General features: G+C 43.3%; 1 protein-coding gene and 1 long non-coding RNA gene across 6 annotated transcripts in view; one reads left to right on the top strand and one right to left on the bottom strand.

Moving 5' to 3' along the window:
• The window catches only part of TEX14 (testis expressed 14, intercellular bridge forming factor), a 129,334-nt gene extending 121,503 nt beyond the window's left edge, over positions 1–7,831 (top strand). For 4 of the 5 annotated variants that reach the window (XM_058445649.1, XM_058445647.1, XM_058445646.1 and 1 more), the window contains 4 exons: positions 2,795–2,887; positions 4,831–4,940; positions 6,834–6,894; positions 7,688–7,831. In XM_058445649.1, the coding sequence (XP_058301632.1) occupies positions 2,795–2,887; positions 4,831–4,940; positions 6,834–6,894; positions 7,688–7,724 (301 nt within the window). In that variant the 3' untranslated portion in view covers positions 7,725–7,831. The remainder of the gene's footprint in view (positions 1–2,794; positions 2,888–4,830; positions 4,941–6,833; positions 6,895–7,687) is intronic. The other variant, XM_058445650.1, reaches the window with a different exon arrangement.
• On the bottom strand, positions 7,654–20,647 carry LOC131384451 (uncharacterized). The gene is made up of 2 exons (XR_009215309.1): positions 20,427–20,647; positions 7,654–7,926 (listed from the first exon to the last, which is right to left on the bottom strand). It is a non-coding gene; the product is annotated as an uncharacterized LOC131384451 (long non-coding RNA).
• Positions 20,648–20,783: the final 136 nt, after the last annotated feature.

Genomic DNA, 20,783 nt, shown 5'->3' with positions numbered 1-20,783 from the left:
CCATAGCAGCTGCCTCATTTTACAGTCCCACCAACAGTGCACAAGGGTTTCAGTTTCTCCACATCCTTGCCAACACTTGTTATTTTCTCTCTCTTTTTGTGGGAGTGGAGGCTTTTTTTTTCTTAAATATGGTAGCCATCCTAATGGGTGTGAGGTGGTGCCTCACGGTAGTTTTAGCTTTCCCTTCCCTAATGATTAGTGATGTTGAATATCTTTTCGTGTGCTTGTTGGCCATTTGTAAATCTTCTTTGGAGAAATGTCTGAGTTCTTTGCCGTGTGTGTGTGTGTGTGTGTGGATGTATGTATATATATATATATGTATGTGTGTGTGTATATATATACATATATATCTACATATATGTATGATCTATATATATACACATATGTATACATATATATGATCTCTCTATATATACCTATGTATGTTCTCTCTCTCTCTCTATATATATATATGTATGTATGTATAAAAATTAGAGATGGGCTCTATGTTGCCCAGGCTGAACTTGAAGTCCTAGGCTCAAGTGATCTTCCTGCCCCATCCTCCCAAGTAGCTGGGACTACAGATGCAAGCCACCATGCCTGGCTCTTTGCCTATTTTTTAATAGGGTTATTTGTTGTTATTTTCTCTTGAGTTGTTTTTAGGGTTTTGTTTGTTTATTTTTACTTCATTTTGTTAGGCAAACACAAGTTTCAGTCTCTTTCAAAACATTTTAGTTAAAGGCCTTAGAAGAGAAAATGGGGCAGTGATCCAGACAATTCAGTCTAAAAGTACAAGGTTGCCTCAAGAAACCTGACTCTGTAGGCCGGGCATGGTGGCTCACACCTGTAATCCTAGCACTTTGGGAGGCCGAGGCGGGTGGATCACCTGAGGTCAGGAGTTCGAGACCAGCCTGACCAATATGGAGAAACCCTGTCTCTACTAAAAATACAAAATTAGCCGTACATGGTGGCACATGCCTGTAATCCCAGCTACTCAGGAGGCTGAGGCAGGAGAAGCACTTGAACCCGGGAGGTGGAGGTTGCGGTGAGCCGAGATCGTGCCATTGCACTCCAGCCTGGGCAACAAGAGTGAACTCCGTCTCAAAAAAAAAAAAAGAAAAAGAAACCTGACTCTGTTCCTGATTTGGAGCTCTCTTTTTACCTGTGTTGTAGGGTAAACTACTTCAGCTCACCTCCTCTGCCTCTTGACTTCTCTTGAACTGTCATTATTCGGGGCCAGGACTAGGTTAAGGTGAGCTCAGGAGATAGACTCCTTGGATACAAAATTGAAGGGAGCACCAAAAAAATTCAGTAGTCAAAATAAGTAATATTTTAGTACAATTTTTTTTTTTTTTTTTGAGACAGAGTCTCACATTGTTGCCCAGGCTGGAGTGTAATAGGGCATGAACACCACTCACTGCAGCCTTGACCTCCTGGGCTCGAGTGATCCTCCTGCCTCAGCTACCAAGTAGTTGGGTCTACAGGCTCATGCCAACATGCCTGGCTAATTTTTGTATTTTTTGTAGAGATGGGGTTTTGCCATGTTGCCCAGACTGGCCTTGAACTCCTGAGCTCAAGTGATCCACCCACCTGGGACTCCCAAAGTGCTGAGATTACAGGGGCCAGACGCAGTGGCTCACACCTATAATCCCAGTACTTTGGGAGGCCGAGGTGGGTGGATCACTTGAAGCCAGGAGTTCGAGACCAGCCTGGCCAACATGGCAAAACCCCATCTCTACTAAAATTATATAAAAAAAATTAGCCAGGCATGGTGGCACACACCTGTAGTCCCAGCTACTCAAGAGGTTGAGGCAGGAGAATCGCTTGAACCTGGGAGGCGGAGGTTGCAATGAGCTGAGATGGTGCCACTGCACTCCAGCCTGGGTGACAGAGTGCGACTGTCTCAAAAAAAAAAAAAAAAATTAAGCTCTTTTTACGTGATCAAAAGTTAGCTACTGTTACTGTTGTCTCTTCCTTTTCCAAAAGGGCCAGCAGTGCTGGCCACAGATAGATGCCCCACAGATGCTCAGTCATCTCAGTGCTGTGAATGATCAATCTAGGCACCAAGCCAGAGTGGAAGACATTTTTTCAGATGGGCAGGACTTTCAGGCATTCTTAAAATACTCTACCCTGCATCTTCTAGCCTTTTCTTGGAAAAACATGGAGGACAGCATGTATAGTTCTAGCCTCAGGTAGAAAACTGACTCAGTGACCTAGAATTGAGACAGAGTCTACCATCAGACTTGGGGAAGCAGTGATCTTAATAGGTGCTGAGGCTTTTTGTCAAGGGGTTAAAGGACTATTTTGGTGCATATTTCTTCTTTCTTTTTTTTTTTTTTTTTGAGACAGAGTCTTGCTCTGTCACCCAGGCTAGAGTGCAGTCGCGTGATCTTGGTTCACTGCAGCTGCCACCTCCTAGGCTCAAGCCATTCTTCCTGCCTCAGCCTCCCGGGTGGCTGAGATTACCGGTGCACGTGACCACACTGGCTGATTTTTGTATTTATAGTAGAGATTGGGTTTGACCGTGTTGGCCAGGGTGGTCTCAAACTCCTAACCTCAGGTGATCCACCCACCTTGGCCTCCCAAAGTGCTGGGATTACAGGTGTGAGCCACCACGCCCGACCAGTGCGTATTTCAGTCAGATCTAAGTGACCTCTATGACTTCAGACAAAATCTCGCTGAGCTCTTGTTTTTTCATACGTATAGTGAAAGCACAGGTTTTAAGGTCCCTTTCTACTCTAAAGTGTTATGCATCTTTGTCAAGGGGGATGGGAAATGACTGTTGTCTCCATTCTCTTCACTTGTCCTTAAACAGAGCTCACTCTACTCTGGATGAGGACCTGAAAAGATGGCTGCAGCCACCTGAGGAGAGCATGGAGCTACAAGACCTTCCCAAGGGCTCTGAAAGGTTATTGTTCCCCAAGAGGGAATCCTTTTCTTCTTTTTCAGGAAGTGGGGCTAGGTTTTAGACTTCTTGGAGAATGAATGCCTGGTGATAGCATTACATTGATTTAGATAAGCCAGCCCTGACTCCACCTGTCTGCACTCATATTTGCCCCTCTTCCTCTGACCACCCACAGTACTCAAGATATTGATTAGCAGATTCATATCAGTATAGACAGAGGCTTCTAAGTTTGCTGTATCTTGGCCCTGCTACCTTTGACATTTTCATCAGTCATTTGAATTAAATCGGAAAAGGCATGCTTATCAAATTTTTAGATAACACAAATCTAGGAATGAATGCTGATGTGATGAGTGATAGACTGAGGATTCAAAATCATCTTGACAGGTGGAAATGTTAGATTCTGTAAAAGATAAAGATCAAAGATCCAAAATTACAGAATGTGTGAGACCTGGTCTAATTGGAGAAGTTTTCATGAGCAGCTTCTACTCACTATAATTTTACTGAGGGCAAGAAGTATGTCTTATTTTTGTATGCCCAGTAATGAGCCATGCATCTTCAGACATGATGAGAAGTCAAGAAGTTCTTCCTGAGGAAGGCATGGGCAATGACTCTGTGAGGACTGTTTGATGAAGTGCTGAAAAGGTCAATGCAGCATTGATGCTGGATATATAGAAATGTACTGTCCAGATGACGGTAATGTGCTGTTTAGAGGAGTCCTAGGACACATGTGGGGCTCCATTCTGGGTATCAAATTTTAAAAGGCATATTAACAAACACAAGAGTGTGGCCACAGAACAGTCAGAGGTCTGGAAACCATGTCATATGAGAACAGCTGAAGGAGCTGAGAAGCTCAGCCTGAGAAGAGCAGATGGAATGGAGAATTTGATAGCTGCCCTCAAATACCTGAAATATTGCAAAGTGAAGAGAGTCAGCTTACTTCTCTGCCCTAGAAGACTGATTAGTGACTAGAAATTGCAGAGTAACAGATTTTTATTCAGTAAAGCACAAACCTAATAGCCACAGCTATCTGATAAAGGGAAACAGCTGCCTGCCTTTACACTTACTTTAGTAGTGGTTACTGCTGCTCAGGCAGTGGCTGGATGATTCCCTGTCTTGGGTATTTGAATGGGGGCGGAAGATAACCCAAAGGCCTCCTCCAACTCTTGAGCCTATGATTCTATTAGTGGGAAAATATTAAGCAGGGAAAAAATCCCTTTTCACTCTAGCTAGCTTTATTTTCTGTCTCATTTTACATATTTTGTTTTGACTATCCACCAAATGAAAACAGAAGAATCCCTAAACAATGTTATTTTGGTTCAACCAGCATCCACTGAGCACCGACAATGTCCAAAGCAATGTGCTAGGGGCTAGAGGTACCACAAAGAGGGATAAGATGGCTCCGCTGCCTATAAGGAGTTTCCAGTTGGGTCAGGGGGATGGTTTCTGCTTAATAGATTGACAAACATGGTCTTAAATTTTGAGGTACTTAAATTATTTACATATTTCACTTAGGAGAGAGTTTCGGGAAATGAAGATAAGATGATAAAATAAATGATGGTTTTGAAAGGGACACCAATCAAAACTTAAGTAAAATGCCTTTTTTTTCCTTTGAAGCAATGTAGCATAGTGGTTGAAAGCAGAGTCTAAGGCAGACTGAGTCTGAAGTCAGATTCTAGTTCTAGGAATTATTAGGTGTGTAATTTAACTTCTCTGTGCCTCAGTTTTCTCATTGCTTAATGGGGATGGCAGTGGTAACTACCTTATATAGTTATGGGAGTTAAATGAGTTAAATTATAGCACTTAAACCAATGCCTGGCCCGTAGAGAACACTCTTGTTAGTGCTAGCTATTATATGTTTTTTTTTGTTTGTTTTTTGTTTTGAGTACAGTCCTGTTTTCTTGGCTGTTGTGTATATGTTTTGATTCCCCAAATAATTGTTGTTACAGGGAGACAAATATCAAAGATCAAGAAGTTGGTGAAGAGAAAAGAAAAAGGGAAGATAGCATCACACCAGAGAGAAGGAAATCAGAGAGTGTTTTAGGGACTTCTGAAGAAGGTATGAATTAATGTGTGTTTATAATGTAGTCTGTAGTCCTTGGGCTTTGATGTGCTTCAAAGTTATTTAGAAATGTTTCCCAGATGCTATACATAATCCTCCTACCTTTGATAATTTATTTTTCCCTGCAGTTCAGCCCAGGTTTTCTGTTAATTGCCAATCATAGCTTTATCACAAAAACAGTAATAACATCCAGTTTTATTTCCAAAGCAAGCTTTTGCCCAGTCTCATCATCATTTTCTTGCACATTGTCTGGAGAGACGTTTTGCTGCTTCTTTTTTTTTTAGACAGTTTCGCTCTTGTTGCCCAGGCTGGAGTGCAATGGCACGATCTCGGCTCATTGCAGCCTCTGCCTCCTGGGTTCAAGTGATTCCCCTGCCTCAGCCTCCCGAGTAGCTGAGATTACAGGTGGATGCCACCACGCCCAGCTAATTTTCGTATTTTTAGTAGAGACAGGGTTTCACCAGGTTGGCCAGGATGGTCTCGATCTCTTGACCTCAGGTGATCTGCCTGCCTCAGCCTCCCAAAGTGCTGTGATTACAGGCGTGAGCCACCGCACCCGGCCGATGTTTTGCTTCTAATTGTCCAATGTCTTCAAAAGAGTTTTAAATTTAGCTCACATAGATGCTTCAAAATCCAGTAAGAAATCATATTTTATGGAATTTAAGTGGAGTCTACAAGTAATGTGAAAATTATAAATTAACCTTAATTTTAAAACTATTTTGATAGATCTTGAAGGCTTCTGATATGCCCTTTACAATGATGCTGTCCCATATTTAAGTTCTTCCTACTCAGGAAAGTAAGAGACATTAACTCTTTCAGATCATCTGGTATTCCTTTCATCCCTTCCTGATTTCCTTCTCATTCTCCCCATGTCTGCCCTGCTTTGTGCCCCAGAATGCTGACCCTAGTGGACTGCATCTCCTGGGCCTCCTGTTTGCCAATGACAGGCCCCAGCAGAAGATTAGTGGGGCTAGAGAGAATTTGGTGTATTACTTTGCCTCCCTGCTTACTTCAGCACCTTGTGCCTGGTAGAAGTGGTGTCCCTCCACAAGTGCAGCTTCTGTAGGCAGCCCATTATTCCCAATTCCAGCTCTCATTAAGCTTTAGTAACTGACCTCTCATCTCCAACACTCAGTTCCTTCAGACTTAGGCTTCCCACTGCTGCTAATCACTGGATGCCTTGACATTCCTTGTTTGTTCCCTTAACTCTAAATAAACCTCTGTATGCAGTCACTTCATTAAGGATCTTCATTTGAGGCTGGGCGCAGTGGCTCACACCTGTAACCCCAGCACTTTGGGAGGCCGAGGCGGGCGGATCACGAGGTCAGGAGATCAAGACCATCCTGGCTAACACAGTGAAACCCCGTCTCTACTAAAAATACAAAAAATTAGCCGGGCGTGGTGGCGGGCGCCTGTAGTCCCAGCTACTCGGGGGGCTGAGGCAGGAGAATCGCTTGAACCCCGGGGGGCGGAGCCTGCAGTGAGCCGAGATCGCGCCACTGCACTCTAGCCTGGGCGACAGCGAGACTCTGTCTAAAAAAAAAAAAAAAAAAAGGACCAGCCATGGGTACATTCTGTTTCCTCCAGAACCCTGACTGCACAGGGCCCAGAACATGTAGGCATTTAGCTATTAATAGTATTGATTTCACTGAGAAGATAATACAGGGACTTTGTGAATTAGTGTCATTAGTGCCCATTGCTGTGGCAGAAAACTATAGAATGTTAGGAGGGGAAGCCCGTTAACTGTGTTTTTAGAAAGAGTCTATCTGGCAGAATATAACAACCATTGTAGGTAAAACAGTCTACCCTAAATTAGAGGGAGCACTAATATGGATACTGGTACCCTTTGACCTAGAAATTAATCATGTTGTTTTTTCCTTCCTCTTATATTTCATCAAGATGAACTAAAACCCTGTTTTTGGAAGCGACTAGGTTGGTCCTCATCATGCAGGTAATGAGATATCAGATGTTTGTAGATCAAAAGTCATGTTTATAGACAACAGAAGCAGACTTAAAAACATTTACCAGTGTCTAAATACACATTAATGACAAAGACTCGAATTTAGACAAAGTTTAAATTTTTAAAATGTTAAATTTTAAATTTAAAAATGCTCAATTTTTAAAATGTTAGTGTTTATAGTTAATTAAAATATAAAGTGAAATTAATGCCAACTTTGATTCAATAAGTGATAGAGTCAGCATAAGAACAGTTTTAGGCCAGGCACGGTGGCTCATGCCTGTAATCCCAGCACTTTGGGAGGCCGAGGCGGGCAGATCACCTGAGGTCAGGAGTTCGAGACCAGCCTGGCCAACATGGTGAAACCCCGTCTCTACTAAAAATACAAAAATTAGCTGGGCACGGTGGCAGACGCTTGTAATCCCAGCTACTCAGGAAGCTGAGGCAGGACAGTTGCTTAAACCCGGAAGGCAGAGGTTGCAGTGAGCCGAGATCACGCCATTGCACTCCACCTGGGGGACAAGAGCAAGACTCCGTCTCAAAAAAAAAAAAAAAAAAGAACAGTTTTTAATATGGAGAGAATACAGAAGATGCTGCTGTCAATTGCTCCGTAGTCATTTTGCATTTCCATGACACACTGTTGGCCATAATCCCCCTTGATTATAAATACCAAAATCCCTTTCCCTTGAATTTAATTGAGTAGAAAGAGGATGTGGTTTGTGTCTTTAAAAAACATACACGCCAACTCGAAACTTCCTTTTTTGTTCTTTAAAAAACATGTGCATAGGATAATCGTGCTGGATCAGAGTGACTTGTCAGACTGACTGGAATTGGATCATAGATGGACTCCTGGCCTGAGTTTGAGTGTCCTGGTTGTAAGCTCCTTTCTTCTCTTTCTGCTTCAGTTGCTATCAGGGCAGCAGTTCCAGTTCTGTAAGTCCCACTTTGTTCAGCTGCCACAATAGACATCATCGTTTGGCCCTCTCTGTTAGCAGCACATTCAACCATTTGTTTTCAGTCAGATTTCTGAAAAGTGAGAGGTAGTTTTGATTGTAAAAATTTTTGGTTGTGCCTAGAATGGCTTTGGTTTTGTTGATATTAATTTTCAAAAACTTTAACTCTTGTTATATAATAAAATGTTTAATTTTAATAATAGATTTCACTGTGTAAGATATATTTCTGAATTTGAGTTATTGGGAGTTGGGGGGAGAACTGCCACCCAAAGAGGCTTCAATTTCTGACAAATATGCAGCTACTGCTACCACCCATTATACATACTGGTACCAGTCATCTGTGTCTCATAACAGAACTACAGCCCATCCACTTGGCTGAGAGTGCCATATTCCCATTCCAGCTAGAATTGGCTCACACAATCAAAGTACAGGTAGTGGCCAGATGTGGTGGCTGACGTCTACAATCTTAGCACTTTGGGAGGCCAAGGCGGGAGGATTGCTTGAGCCCAGGAATTCGAGACTGGCCTAGGTAACAGAGGGAGTTCCCTGTCACTATAAAAAATATAAAAATTAGCCAGACATGATGGTGCATGTCTATAGTCCTAGGTACTTGCAAGGCTGAGGTGGGATGATCACTCGAGCCCAAGAGGTTGAGGCTGCAGTGAGCCGTGATTACAACAGTGCACTCCAGCTTGGGTGCAGAGTGAGACCCTGTCTCAAAAAAAAAAAAGTAAGTACAGGTAGCAGTAAAGTCCTAAGATAGTTTGAACTCATTAAGGTGAACAGATATTATCTCCATATATTTTGTATTGTACCACTAAGATCATAGCATTGTCTCTAATTTAGCCTGTTGTGACCACTGGCCAGATGCATATGTGCAGGTTTTTTTTTGGAGACAGAGTCGCTCTGTCACCCAGGCTTGAGTACAGTGGTGTGATCTTGGCTCACAGCAACACCACCTCCCAGGTTCAAGCGATTCCCCTGCCTCAGCCTCCTGAGTAGCTGGGACTATAGGCCCATGCCACCACACCCGGCTAATTTTTTGTATCTTTAGTAGAGATGGGGTTTCACCATGTTAGCCAGGATGATCTCAATCTCCTGACCTCATGATCCACCTGCCTCGGCCTCCCAAAGTGCTGGGATTATAGGCCTGAGGCCTGGCCATGCAGATTTTTTATATACCTTCATCTACCTCCAGTTTGGAATCTTCGTAATGAATAAAAACATTTTACTTTCTTTTTTTTTTTGAGACAGAGTCTCACTCTGTTGCCCAGACTGGAGTGCAGTGGCACCGTCTTAGCTCACTACAACCTCTGCCTCCTGGGTTCAAGTGATTCTTGTGCCTCAGGCTCCTGGGTAGCTGGGATTACAGGTGTGCACTACCACAGTGCACCCTACCACACCCAGCTAATTTTTGTATTTTCAGTAGAGACGGGTTTCACCATGTTGGCCAGGCTGGTCTCAAACTCCTGACCTCAAATGATCTGCCTGCCTTGGCCTCCCAAAGTGCTGGGATTACAAGCGTGAGCCACTGTGCCTGGCCATGAATAAAAACATTTTCTTAGAAGCTATGTGCTGTTGTGCGGTACTAGCCAGCTAACATGTTACTATTCTGTCTTGGTGAGTAAATGGTAGGTCTTTTGTTTGTGAAAACTGAATAGTTCTTGTTGTAGATGGTTATATTCATACTTCTTTGCACTCAGAAATTTTAGCCTGCACAGGTAAAATGAGAAGGTATAAATCTATTTGACCATCTTAAAGTAAGGAAACAGTTGCTTGCTATTGTAACCAGAGGAAAACCGCCGGAAAACAAATTAGTTTATAAATAATACTAGGTGAAGAAAAGTTTGGTTTTCTTAGAGGCAGGATCTCGCTTTGTTGCCTAGGCTGGAGTGCAGTGGCACGATCATGGTTCACTGCAGCCTTGAACTCCTGGGCTCAAGCGATCCTTCCACCTCAGCCTCCCAAGTAGCTGGGACTACAGGCATGGGCCACCACACCTGGCTATTTTTTTTTTTTTTGAGATAGAGTCTCGCTGTTGTCACCTGGACTGGAGTGCAATGGCATGATCTCGGCTCACTGCACCCCCTGCCTCCCGGGTTCCAGCAATTCTTCTGCCTCAGCCTCCCAAGCATCTGGGATTACAGGCGCCTGCCACCACACCTGGTGAATTTTTGTATTTTTAGTAGAGATGGGGTTTCACCATGTTGGTCAGGCTGGTTTCGAACTCCTGACCTCAGGTGATCCACCCGCCTTGGCCTCCCAAAGTGCTGGGATTACAGGTGTGAACCACTGCGCCTGGAATTTTTTTGAGTAGAGATAGTCTCCCTATGTTGCCAGGCTGGTCTCAAACTCCTGGGTCAAGTGATCCTCCTGCCTCGGCTTCCCAAAGTGCTGGGATTACAGGTGCAAGCCACTGCTCCTGGCCTAGGTGAAGACACTTTAAAGGATACAGGGATTTAAAATACACCATCTTCCTCTCAAAAAACAAACTCTAATTGATGAGACAAAACCAACATATGTACAAATGTAAGGACCAATAGCAGATATATCATGATAAATGATGAGCTATATTATTACAGCATTAATTATTAGTATTCATAAAGGCTACAAGTCCTAGTATACAAGTTCCTGCTGATAAGGATTGTAATCTCCTTTATTCAGACTAGACTCTTCTGTCTGGCCATTGACTGTAATATTGGCCAATATTAACGATTATGTTGGCAGGTGTTATTTATTGGTTATAGAGCAACTATGATGTGCCAGTTACGTTATATACATTAATCCTTTTCTTGCACATAGCAGTCCCACTGTGTTTCTTTCTTTTTTTTTTTCTTTTTTTGAGATGGAGTCTCGCTCTGTCACCCAGGCTGGAGTGTAATGGCACAATCTCGGCTCACTGCAATCTCCACCTCCTGGTTCAAGCAGTTCTCTCACCTCAGCCTCTGGAGTAGTTGGGATTACAGGTGCGCGCCAGCACGCCCAGCTAATTTTTGTATTTTTAGTAGAGATGGGGTTTCACCATGTTGGCCAGGCTGGTCTCAAACTCCTGACCTCAAGTGATCTGCCTGCCTGGGCCTCCCAAAGTGCCAGGATTACAGGCATGAGCCACCGCGCCCGGCTACTGTGTTTCTTTAGTATGCTTCTTCTCTCACTCTCATCATCTATTTCAGACTTCCATCCCTCACTTTGCATAAACTCAACAGATGACTTTACCTTCAACTTTACAGAAAAAATGGAAGCCATCGGGTGGGAATGAACTCGGCTGCCTGCCACCAAACCAAAACTACTAACACAGCCACATCTATCTGTGTAGAACAGAACAACAGTTGTCGGTGAAGCAGTCTGCCCTGCACTAGAGATGGGCTTATTCTACACCTATTCTTTTCACTTTCCTTCCTGTTATACTGAGGGAGGTGTCCCTCTTCCTGTTCTACTGAAGGAGGTGTCCCTCTTCCTGTCCTTGGCCAATATCATCTTTTATCCACTCAGGGTTATCCTTCCCAGCTTATAATTTCTCTTTTCAGTAGCTTCAACCCACCCCTCATTTTTTTTGAGACAGAGTTTCACCATGTTGCCCAAGCTGGACTCAAACTCCTGGGCTCGAGTAATCCTCCTACCTCAGTTTCCCAAGGTGCTGGGACTACAGGCTGTTGTCACTGAGCCTGGCTTCTTTTCTTTTCATCAGCATCAACACACTTGGATTTTCCTAACTTTAAAAAGTGTTTCCTGGATCTCACCTACTTTTCCAGCTACTGTCTCATCTCTCTCCTCACATTGCAACAAGAGTTCTTGAGAGAGTTGTCTACACCTGCTATCTTCAGTGCTTCACCTCCCAGTAGCTCCTCAGCCCATTAGAATCTGAATTCTACTCCTTCCATTCTCTAGCAGTCATTAAGATCACAGTGACTCGGCCGGGTGCTCATGCCTGTAATCCCAGCACTTTGGAAGACCAAGGTGGATGAATCACCTGAGGTCAGGAGTTTGAGATCAGTCTGGCCAACATGGCAAAATCCTGTTTCTACCAAAAATACAAAAAAATGAGCTGGGTGTGGTGGTGCATGCCTGTAATCCCAGCTACTCAGGAGGCTGAGGCAGGAGGATTGCTTTAACCTGGGAGATGGAGGTTGCAGTGAGCTGAGATCCTGCCACTGCACTCCAGCCTGAGCAACAGAGCTTGACAGTGTCTTTAAAAAAAAAAATCACAGCGACTCTTACTCCTAAATCTGATGGACACTTTGGCCTCCTTGTCATTTGCTCTTTGCCTATTCCCTTGGCTTTCCTGATGTCACACACTGGTTTTCCTTCTATCTCTCTTGATTACTCCATCTCAGACTCCTTTGGGGGTTCCACCTCTATCTTTTGTCACTGCAAGTTCTTCTCCTAAGAGACCTTGTTGACTCCCATGGCTTCAGTTAGTGTCTATATATACACTGACAGCTCCCAGATTTGTATTGTAGTCTAGGACTAGATTTCTCTTCCTAGCTCATATTACTACCCATATATTTGATGTCTCCACTTGGACTGAACTCATAGTCTTAACTTTCTCCACCTCCAGCATTCCCCTTCCAATCAGTGATATTGCTGTCCAGTCAGCCACTCAAACCAGAAAATTACAAATTTTACAGGAGTCGTCTTGACTCTCCTCCCATTCCTTTACTCCTTACATAAAATCAGTCAGGCTGGGTGCTTTGGCTCATATCTGTAATCCTAGCACTTTGAGAGGCCTAGGTGGGGGGATTGCTTGAGGCCAGGAGTTTGAGACCAACCTGGTCAACATAGCAAGACCCTGTTTCTATAAAATATTTAAAAATTAGCCAGGTGTGGTGGCATGCACCTGTAGTCCTAGCTACTCGAGAGGCTGAGACAAGAGGATTGCCTGACCCTACGAGTTCAATGCTGCAGTGACCCATGATTGTGCTACTGTACTCTAACCTGGGCAACAGAGCAAGACATTGTCTCAAAAAAAAAAAAAAATCAATCATTGGCAAGGCACAGTGGTGCACACCTGTAGTTCCAGCTATTCAAGAGGCCTCTAAAATCTATGTCTTTTATACCCATTTCTTTCCGTTTCTGTTGCCACTACACTAATCCAGACTATAATTAATTCCTCCCTGGACCATTGCAACAGCCTCCTGAAGTGGCTGCTTCCATCCAGTCTCACGTTCAACAGATCTTTTTTGAATGACTCCTATGTTCCATGCACTACTTTAGGTGCTGGGGTGATCGCGAACAAAGCAGAGTCCCTGCCATCCTGGAGTTAAATGAACAAATGGTAAATGCTAGGAAGAAAATAAATAGGTTACAGTGATCATTGGGTCGGGGAGCAACTTAACATTAGCTAGGGCTCTTCAAGGGAAAGTTGCTCTGAAGAAGTGGCCCTTGATCTCTGATTGGAATGATGAGAAGGAGCCAGTCTTGTGACTCTGGGAGATGAACCTGCCAGCAAGGGAATGGCAAGTGCAAAGGCCCCACAGGAAACACCAAATTAGAGCAGCAGAAGGCCAGTGTGGTGGAGGAGAGTAATCTGGGGGGGAGGCTGGTAGAGTAGAATAACCTGTAGGGAGGCTGATAGGAGATGAAGTGAGGCTGGAGACTGAGCAGGGGAATTACAGACCATGGCAAAAAGTGGAAATCCAGTGGAAGGTTCTAAGTAAGGGGACAGAGTGGGGTAAAACAAACTGAGTTACATTTTTTTAAAGATTTCTTTAATACTCTCTCTTCTCTAATTTTTTCTCTACAATGATCTTTTTAACATGAAAAAAATAATTGTTTTATTTTCTTGTTAAGATCTTTGCCCATAGCTCTTAGAGATAACTGGATTCCTCTCAGTTCTTCAAATACATCATGGCACATGCTGTTCTCCCTGCCCAGAATGTCCTTCCTCATAGGTACCTCATTGTTCGGTTCTTAATTTACTTACACTTCACTTCCTCAGGGAGTTTTCCTGAAGTCTATGAACCTTAGACTAGGTTAGGGCTCTCTGTAAGATACTCGCATTTTTCCTTGCCTGCCGTCTCCCTGCCAACACACATAACCACATTTTTTTTTTTTTTCCCCGAGATGAAGTCTCGCTCTGCCACCTAGGGTTGAGTGCAGTGGCGCGATCTCGGCTCACTGCAACCTCCGCCTCCGAGGTTCAAGCGATTCTTCTGTCTCAGCCTCCCAAGTAGCTGGAACCACATGTGCATGCCACCACACCCAGCTAATTTTTCATACTTTTAGTAGAGATGGGGCTTCACTGTGGTAGCCAGGATAGTCTTGATCTCCTGACCTCATGATCTGCCAGCCTTGGCCTCCCAAAGTGCTGGGATTACAGGCGTGAGCCACCATGCCCAGCCCGTAACCACATTTTTATTTCATAGCATGTAGCACCCTTAAAAGCCAACAGAATGTTCTACCACCACCTGTGGTACATAAAACTGTTAAGTTCCACAAGGCCAGGGATCATGTCTGGGTCGTTCATTGAGTTATCCCCAGCTCCTGGCACAGAACCTGCACATATCAGGTGCTCAACAAATATTTGGTAACTGAGTATTTTTAATCCTCACAATAACCCTAGAAGTTGGATATTATTATCACTAATTACAAAAGAAGAGACTACCCAAAGAGGGTTCCATGACCTTCCCAAGATCATACTAAACATTAATTTGCATACTTACAGTAAAACACAGTAGCTTATGTTGGGGTGTCAGACAAGCAAGCCCTGCCTCAGCCCTTCCACCAACAGCTTATCCTGAGATGATAGTTTAAGAGTGCCCTAAGCAAAGTTTCAGGATTGTGAATGAACCAAGGGCCAACTTCAAGTTAAAACTCATTGCTATGGTTTGAATGTTTATCCTCTCGAAAGTCAGGTTGAAACTGAATCCCAGTGCAATAGTATTAGGAAGTGGGCCTTCAAGAGGTTATTGGGTCATGAGCACTCAATCCTCTTGAATGTATTAACCCATTAAAGGGTTATCATGGAAGTTGACTAGTTATAAAAGCCACTTTGGTTCTCTCTTGTGAGCCCCTTTTGCCCTGTGAAGGCTTCTACCATGTTATGATGCAATAAAAAGGCCCTCACCAGATGTGGCCTCTCGACCTTGGACTTCCCAGCATCCAGAATTGTAAGAAATACAATTTTTTCTTTTTTAGACAGAGTCTCACTCTGTCATCCAGGCTGGAGTGCAGTGGCACTATCTTGGCTCACTGCAACCTCCACCTCCCAGGTTCAAGTGATTGTACCTCAGCCTGCTAAGTAGCTGGGATTACAGATGTGTGCCACCATGCCTGGCCAGTTTTTGTATTTGTAGTAGAGACAGGGTTTCACTATACTGGCCAGGCTGGTCTCAAACTCCTGACCTCAAGTGATCCGTTTGCCTCGGCCTCCCAAAGTGCTGGGATTACAGGCATGAGCCACCGCACCTGGCCAAATGCATCCTTTTATTGCTCATACAGGGCAGATAGCTCTCCCTGCCATCCCCCAACTGGATGTGCTACTACCATAGTCCAAGTTGGTTAGGGGCAGGTCTCCTGACTCCTACATTTCTTCTTCTTCTTTTTTTTTTTTTAAGAAATGACCCAGTCTTAGGTTTCTATTATAACAACAGAAAGCAGACTGACACTGTGATGACACGTCCTTTATAAACCTCATCTCAATCTCCATATCTATTCTATGGGTTTTGTGCCAGGTTTTTAGAATGTACTAAGTCCTACAAGATGAGAAAGCAGAGAGAATATGTAGCAAGTTCTAGACCCACAGATGATTTATAAACATTGGTTCACTGTTCAATGAAATTACTAGAGTACCCTTGGAAAGTTTGGATTATTAGAAGTTTTCAGAATAAAGCCAGGCACAGTGGCTCATGCCTGTAATCCCAGCACTTTGGGAGGCCAAGTCAGGTGGATCACCTGAGGTCAGGAGTTCGAAACCAGCCTGGTCAACATGGTGAAACCCCCCTCTCTACTAAAAATACAAAAATCAACTGGGCGTGGTGGTGCACGTCTGTATCCTAGCTACTCAGAAGGCTGAGGCAGAAGAATTGCTTGAACCCGGGAGACAGAGGTTGGAGTGAGCCTAGATCGTGCCACTGCACTCCAGCCTGGGCAATAGAGTGAGACTCCGTCTCAAAAAAAAAAAAGAATTTTTTGGAATAAATTTCAATTGCTCTTTTCCAAATACATTACTGTTGGTTCCTTTCTGAATGCTATTGGTAATGTTATGTACTCGTATATGTTGGTATTAGAAGTGGGTTATAGTGAGGTGCCCCTCAAGAGCTCAGAAATAAGTTGTTCCTGTGGGAGTTAAATAAGTAAAATCCACTCTCCTACTGAATACTACTAATTGTATAGTAGAGTAAAATTAAAGGACTTTTAATAAATGCATGGTCGAAAACGATGCTGCAAAAGAAGAGTAAGGAGGAGGGAGTTGTCCTACCATATATTAAGGTATAGTATAAAGCTGCAATAAACAGTATGGCATTGGCATAAAAATGGTAAGAATTATAGAACATAATAGAGAGTTTCTAGCCTGGGCAACATAGTGAGACCACATCTTTACAAAAAATTTAAAAATTAGCTGGGTGCGGTGGCACACACCTGTGGTCCCAGCTACTCAGGAGGCTGAGATGGGAGGATCACTTGAGCCCAGGAGGTTGAGGCCACAGTAAGCTGTGTTCACACCATCACACTCCAGCCTGGGTGACAGAGCAAGGTCCTGTCTCAACCCAAAAAACCCAAATAGTCCAAAAAACATACCAAAGTATAAAGTTTGGGAATTAAGAATGTAAAACTTCTTTACTGCAAATAATGTCTGGACAAGGATAAAGTCAACAAACTGGGTGGAAATAATTGCAATATATTGGATAAACAAAAAGTTTATATCCCTAATATACAAAGAGTTCTAATAACCTGTAAGAAAAAGACAAACACCTTAATAGAAAAATAGACAAAGAACAATTCGCAAAAGAAGCTGTACAGACAGCCAATTAGCATATTAAAAGATGTTCAGTTTAACTTGTAATCAAAGAAATGCAAATTAAAACACGGTTGTTTTTCACCTCACTGATTGTGGAGGACAAGTATTGATAATATCTAAGGTTGCTGAGAGTATGGGGAAACAGACATCTTCATTCACTGTGTTGGGGGTATAAATTGGTACTACCTCTCTGGAGGATATTTGTCAGTATGTATTTTAAATGTGACTACTTTTTGACCCAGAAACTCCATTTAGACCAGTATGACACAGATTCTATTGTACATATGAATCACCTGAGGGTCTTGTTAAGCTACTGATTCTGACTAAGTAGGTCTGAGGTGGGGCCCAAGCTCCTGCATTTCTAACAAGCTCCCAGGTGGTGCTGATGACGCTGGTCCGTGGACTACACTTTGAATAGAGAGGATTTAGAGAACTTTATACCCTGGTTGCACATTAGAACCATCTGAGGCATTTAAAAAAATACTGGTGCTCAAGCCTTACCCCCAAATTATCTGATTCATTTTGTCTGAGGTGGAGCATGAGTTTTGAAAGATCTCCAGGTGATTCTAATGTGCAGCCACGATTTAGAACTATTGTCCTAAGGAGAAAATTGGACTATACACAAATATATATTTATAGAAATGTATGTTTATTGCAACATTGTTTATAATATTGAAAAATTAGAAACAACCCAAATGAGGTGGGCTACTCAGTAGGCTGAGGCAGGAGAATCACTTGAGCCCAGAAGCTTCGAGGCTTTAGTGTGCTGTGCTCAGGCCTATGAATAGACACTGCACTCCAGCCTGGGCACCATAGCAAGAAAAAAAAGAAACAACCTAACGTCCAGCAGTAAGGGACTCATTTAAAACATTCTAGAACAACCATAAGTGGATTAATTAGAAATTACATCATAGATATAGATTTATTGACAGAAAGGTATTCATAACATGTTATGGAATAATGCTAGTACTAGGATGCTGGGAAGTTTATAATAAGACTATGTAAATTTATAAATAAATGTCTACATATGGTAAATGCATAGAAAGAGATGTGGAAAGATGCTTATTAAAATAGTAAAGGGGTCCTCTTAGGTGATTTCAACTCTTTATGATTATTTGTAAAGCTGTTTTCTAATTTTTAAAAATATTTATTTATTTGTTTGCTAGAGATGGGGTCTCACCATGTTGCCCAGGCTGGTCTCGAACTCTTGAGCTAAAGTGATCCACCCACCTCAGCCTCCCAAAGCGTTGGGATTACAGGCTGTGCCACTGCACCTAGCCAAAGCTGCTTTCATTTTGGGGAATAGAAAGGGTTTAGAAATACTTAAAACTGGTTGGGCATGGTGGCTCATGCCTGTAATCCCAGCACTTTAGGAAGCTGAGGTGGGTGGATTATCTGAGGTCAGGAGTTTGACAGGAGCCTGACTAACATGGTGAAACCCCATCTCTACTAAAATACAAGAAAGTCAGCTAGGCGTGGTGGTATGCACCTGTAATCCCAGCTACTCGGGAGGCTGAGGCAGGAGAATCGCTTGAACCTAGGAGGCAGAGGTTGCAGTGAGCTGAGATTGTGCCACTGCACTCCAGCCTGGGCAACAGAGTGAGACTCCATCTCAAAAACAAAAGAAAAAAGAAATACTTATAACTTAGGCCAAGTGCGGTGGTTTACACGTGTAATCCCAGCACTTTGGGAGGCCGGGGCGTGTGGATCACTTGAAGTCAGGAGTTTGAGACTAACTTGGCTAACATGGCGAAATCCCATCTCTACTAAAAATAACAAAAATTAGCCAGGCATGTTGGTGTGTGCCTGTAATCCCAGCTACCTGGGAGGCTAAGGCATGAAAATTGCTTGAACTCAGGAGGTGGAGGCTGCAGTGAGCCAAGATCATGTCAGGGCACTCCAGCCTGGGTTACAGAGCAAGATCCTGTCTAAATAAAAATAAAATATTTAAAACTTAAATCAATGGGAGGCAGGAGTAGAATGTCACAATTAATAGCTAAACCTAATCAATTTTATTATAGCTCATTTGAGGAAAAACTTAACAGAAGAGAATTGTCAGTGTAGAGCATAGAAAAATGAAGCTGGGGCTGGGCGCGGTGGCTCATCCCTGTAATCCCAACACTTTGGGAGGCTGAGGCGGGCGGATCACCTGAGGTCGGGAGTTTGAGACCAGCCTGACCAACATGGAGAAACCTCGTCTCTAGTAAAAATACAAAATTAACCCGGTGTGGTGGTGCCTGCCTGTAATCCCAGCTATTTGGGAGGCTGAGGCAGGAGAATCGCTTGAACCCGGGAGGTTGCAGTGAGCCAAGATCGTGCCATTGCACTCCAGCCTGGGCAACAGCCTGGGCGGAGTTTATTTGAAACTCCACCTCAAATAGAAAAAAAAGAAAAATGAAGCTGACCATCCTATAATCTCAATGACCCTTCAGAGTTCATAATAGAATATTGGATATGGTAGAGTCTATGTCTAAAAGAGAGAATGAGAGAAAGAGCATGTGAAAGGGAGAGAAAGAGCATGTGAAAGGGAGAGAAAGGTGACAGAGTCTCCTCCAAAATGGTCATCCAAATTGGAAAGTCACTTTTTAAGAGAGAACCAGAGTCCAGCTGATTGGATAGCTGACAGGATCATGAGAAAGGACATTAACATTTGTTGTGTGACACCCATGTACCAGGCAGTGGTTTCCAGGTGAAGAAACCAAGTCCCAGGGAAGTCAGGTAATTTCTCCTAGGTGCACCTCTAGTCATTTATGATGGAAACCAATGATTAACTCCAAATTCCTTCTTTCTTTTTTTTTTTTTTTTTTTTTTTTTTGAGATAGAGTCTTGCTCTGTCACCCAGGCTGGAGTGCAGTGGCACGGTCTCAGCTCACTGCAGCCTCCGCCTCCCAGGTTCCAGCGATTCTCCTGCCTCAGCCTCGTGGGTAGCTGGGATTACAGGCACGCACCACCATGCCTGGCTAATATTTGCATTTTTAGTAGAGATGGGGTTTCACCATGTTGGCCAGGCTGATCTCAAACTCCTGACCTCAGGTGATCCACCTGCCTCAGCCTCCCAAAGTGCTGGAATTACAGGTGTGAGCCACTGCACCAGCCCAAATCCCTTTTATTTTTTTATTTATATATATTTTTTGAGATGGAGTTTTGCTCTTGTCACCCAGGCTGGAATACAGTGGCTCAATCTCAGCTCACTGCAACCTACAACTCCCAGGTTCAAGCGATTCTCCTGTCTCAGCCTCCCGAGTAGCTGGGATTACAGGTGCCTGCCACCATGCCTGGCTAATTTTTTGTATTTTTAGTAAAGATGAGGTTTTATCATGCTGGCCATGCTGGCCTCAAACTCCTGACCTCAGGCAATCCACCCACCTCGGTCTCCCAAAGTGCTTGGATTACAGACATGAGCCACTGCACATGGCAAATCCCTTTTATTAATAAAACACTAAACTCTCCTGGACCAAGAATGTGAGAATTTTATTATTTGAGCAACCTGGATTTTTACCCCAGGAGCAATGAAACAATCCATGAGACCTGGAAAAAGCTGAAGCTCTCTCTCTCTCTCTTTTTTTTAACTTGTATACAGTAGGGTTTCAAACAAAATTGGGGCAACTTTGTACCTTATTAAAATGGGCTAACACAGCGTGTTTGGTTTGACCTTGTCTTCATAGGATCTTCTGGCTGATTCCTTCTCTGGATGAGTCCTGAGAATTTCTAGAATCTTGGGAGAGTAAAGGAGGGTCTGGAGCCTTCTCTATATACAAGGAAATCCCAGTTTTGTTAAAAACTTGGCAAAGGCTTGGTGATATAACTCCAAAGACAAATCCACAGATTCCTTTCAGGTACTTCTTTGGGATTCTGTGAAGAATTGTGACTGTACACTAGGATGTCTAATAGGAAGGAAGCTCCTTCCTTTATGACATCACCAGACAGAGAGGTAGCTAAGGGGACTATTTGAGACACTCTTAGAACAACAG

Source organism: Hylobates moloch, unplaced genomic scaffold (genome assembly GCF_009828535.3).
Source record: "Hylobates moloch isolate HMO894 unplaced genomic scaffold, HMol_V3 SCAFFOLD_10, whole genome shotgun sequence".
NCBI lineage: Eukaryota > Metazoa > Chordata > Mammalia > Primates > Hylobatidae > Hylobates > Hylobates moloch.
This window is presented reverse-complemented; position numbering and strand designations above follow the sequence as displayed.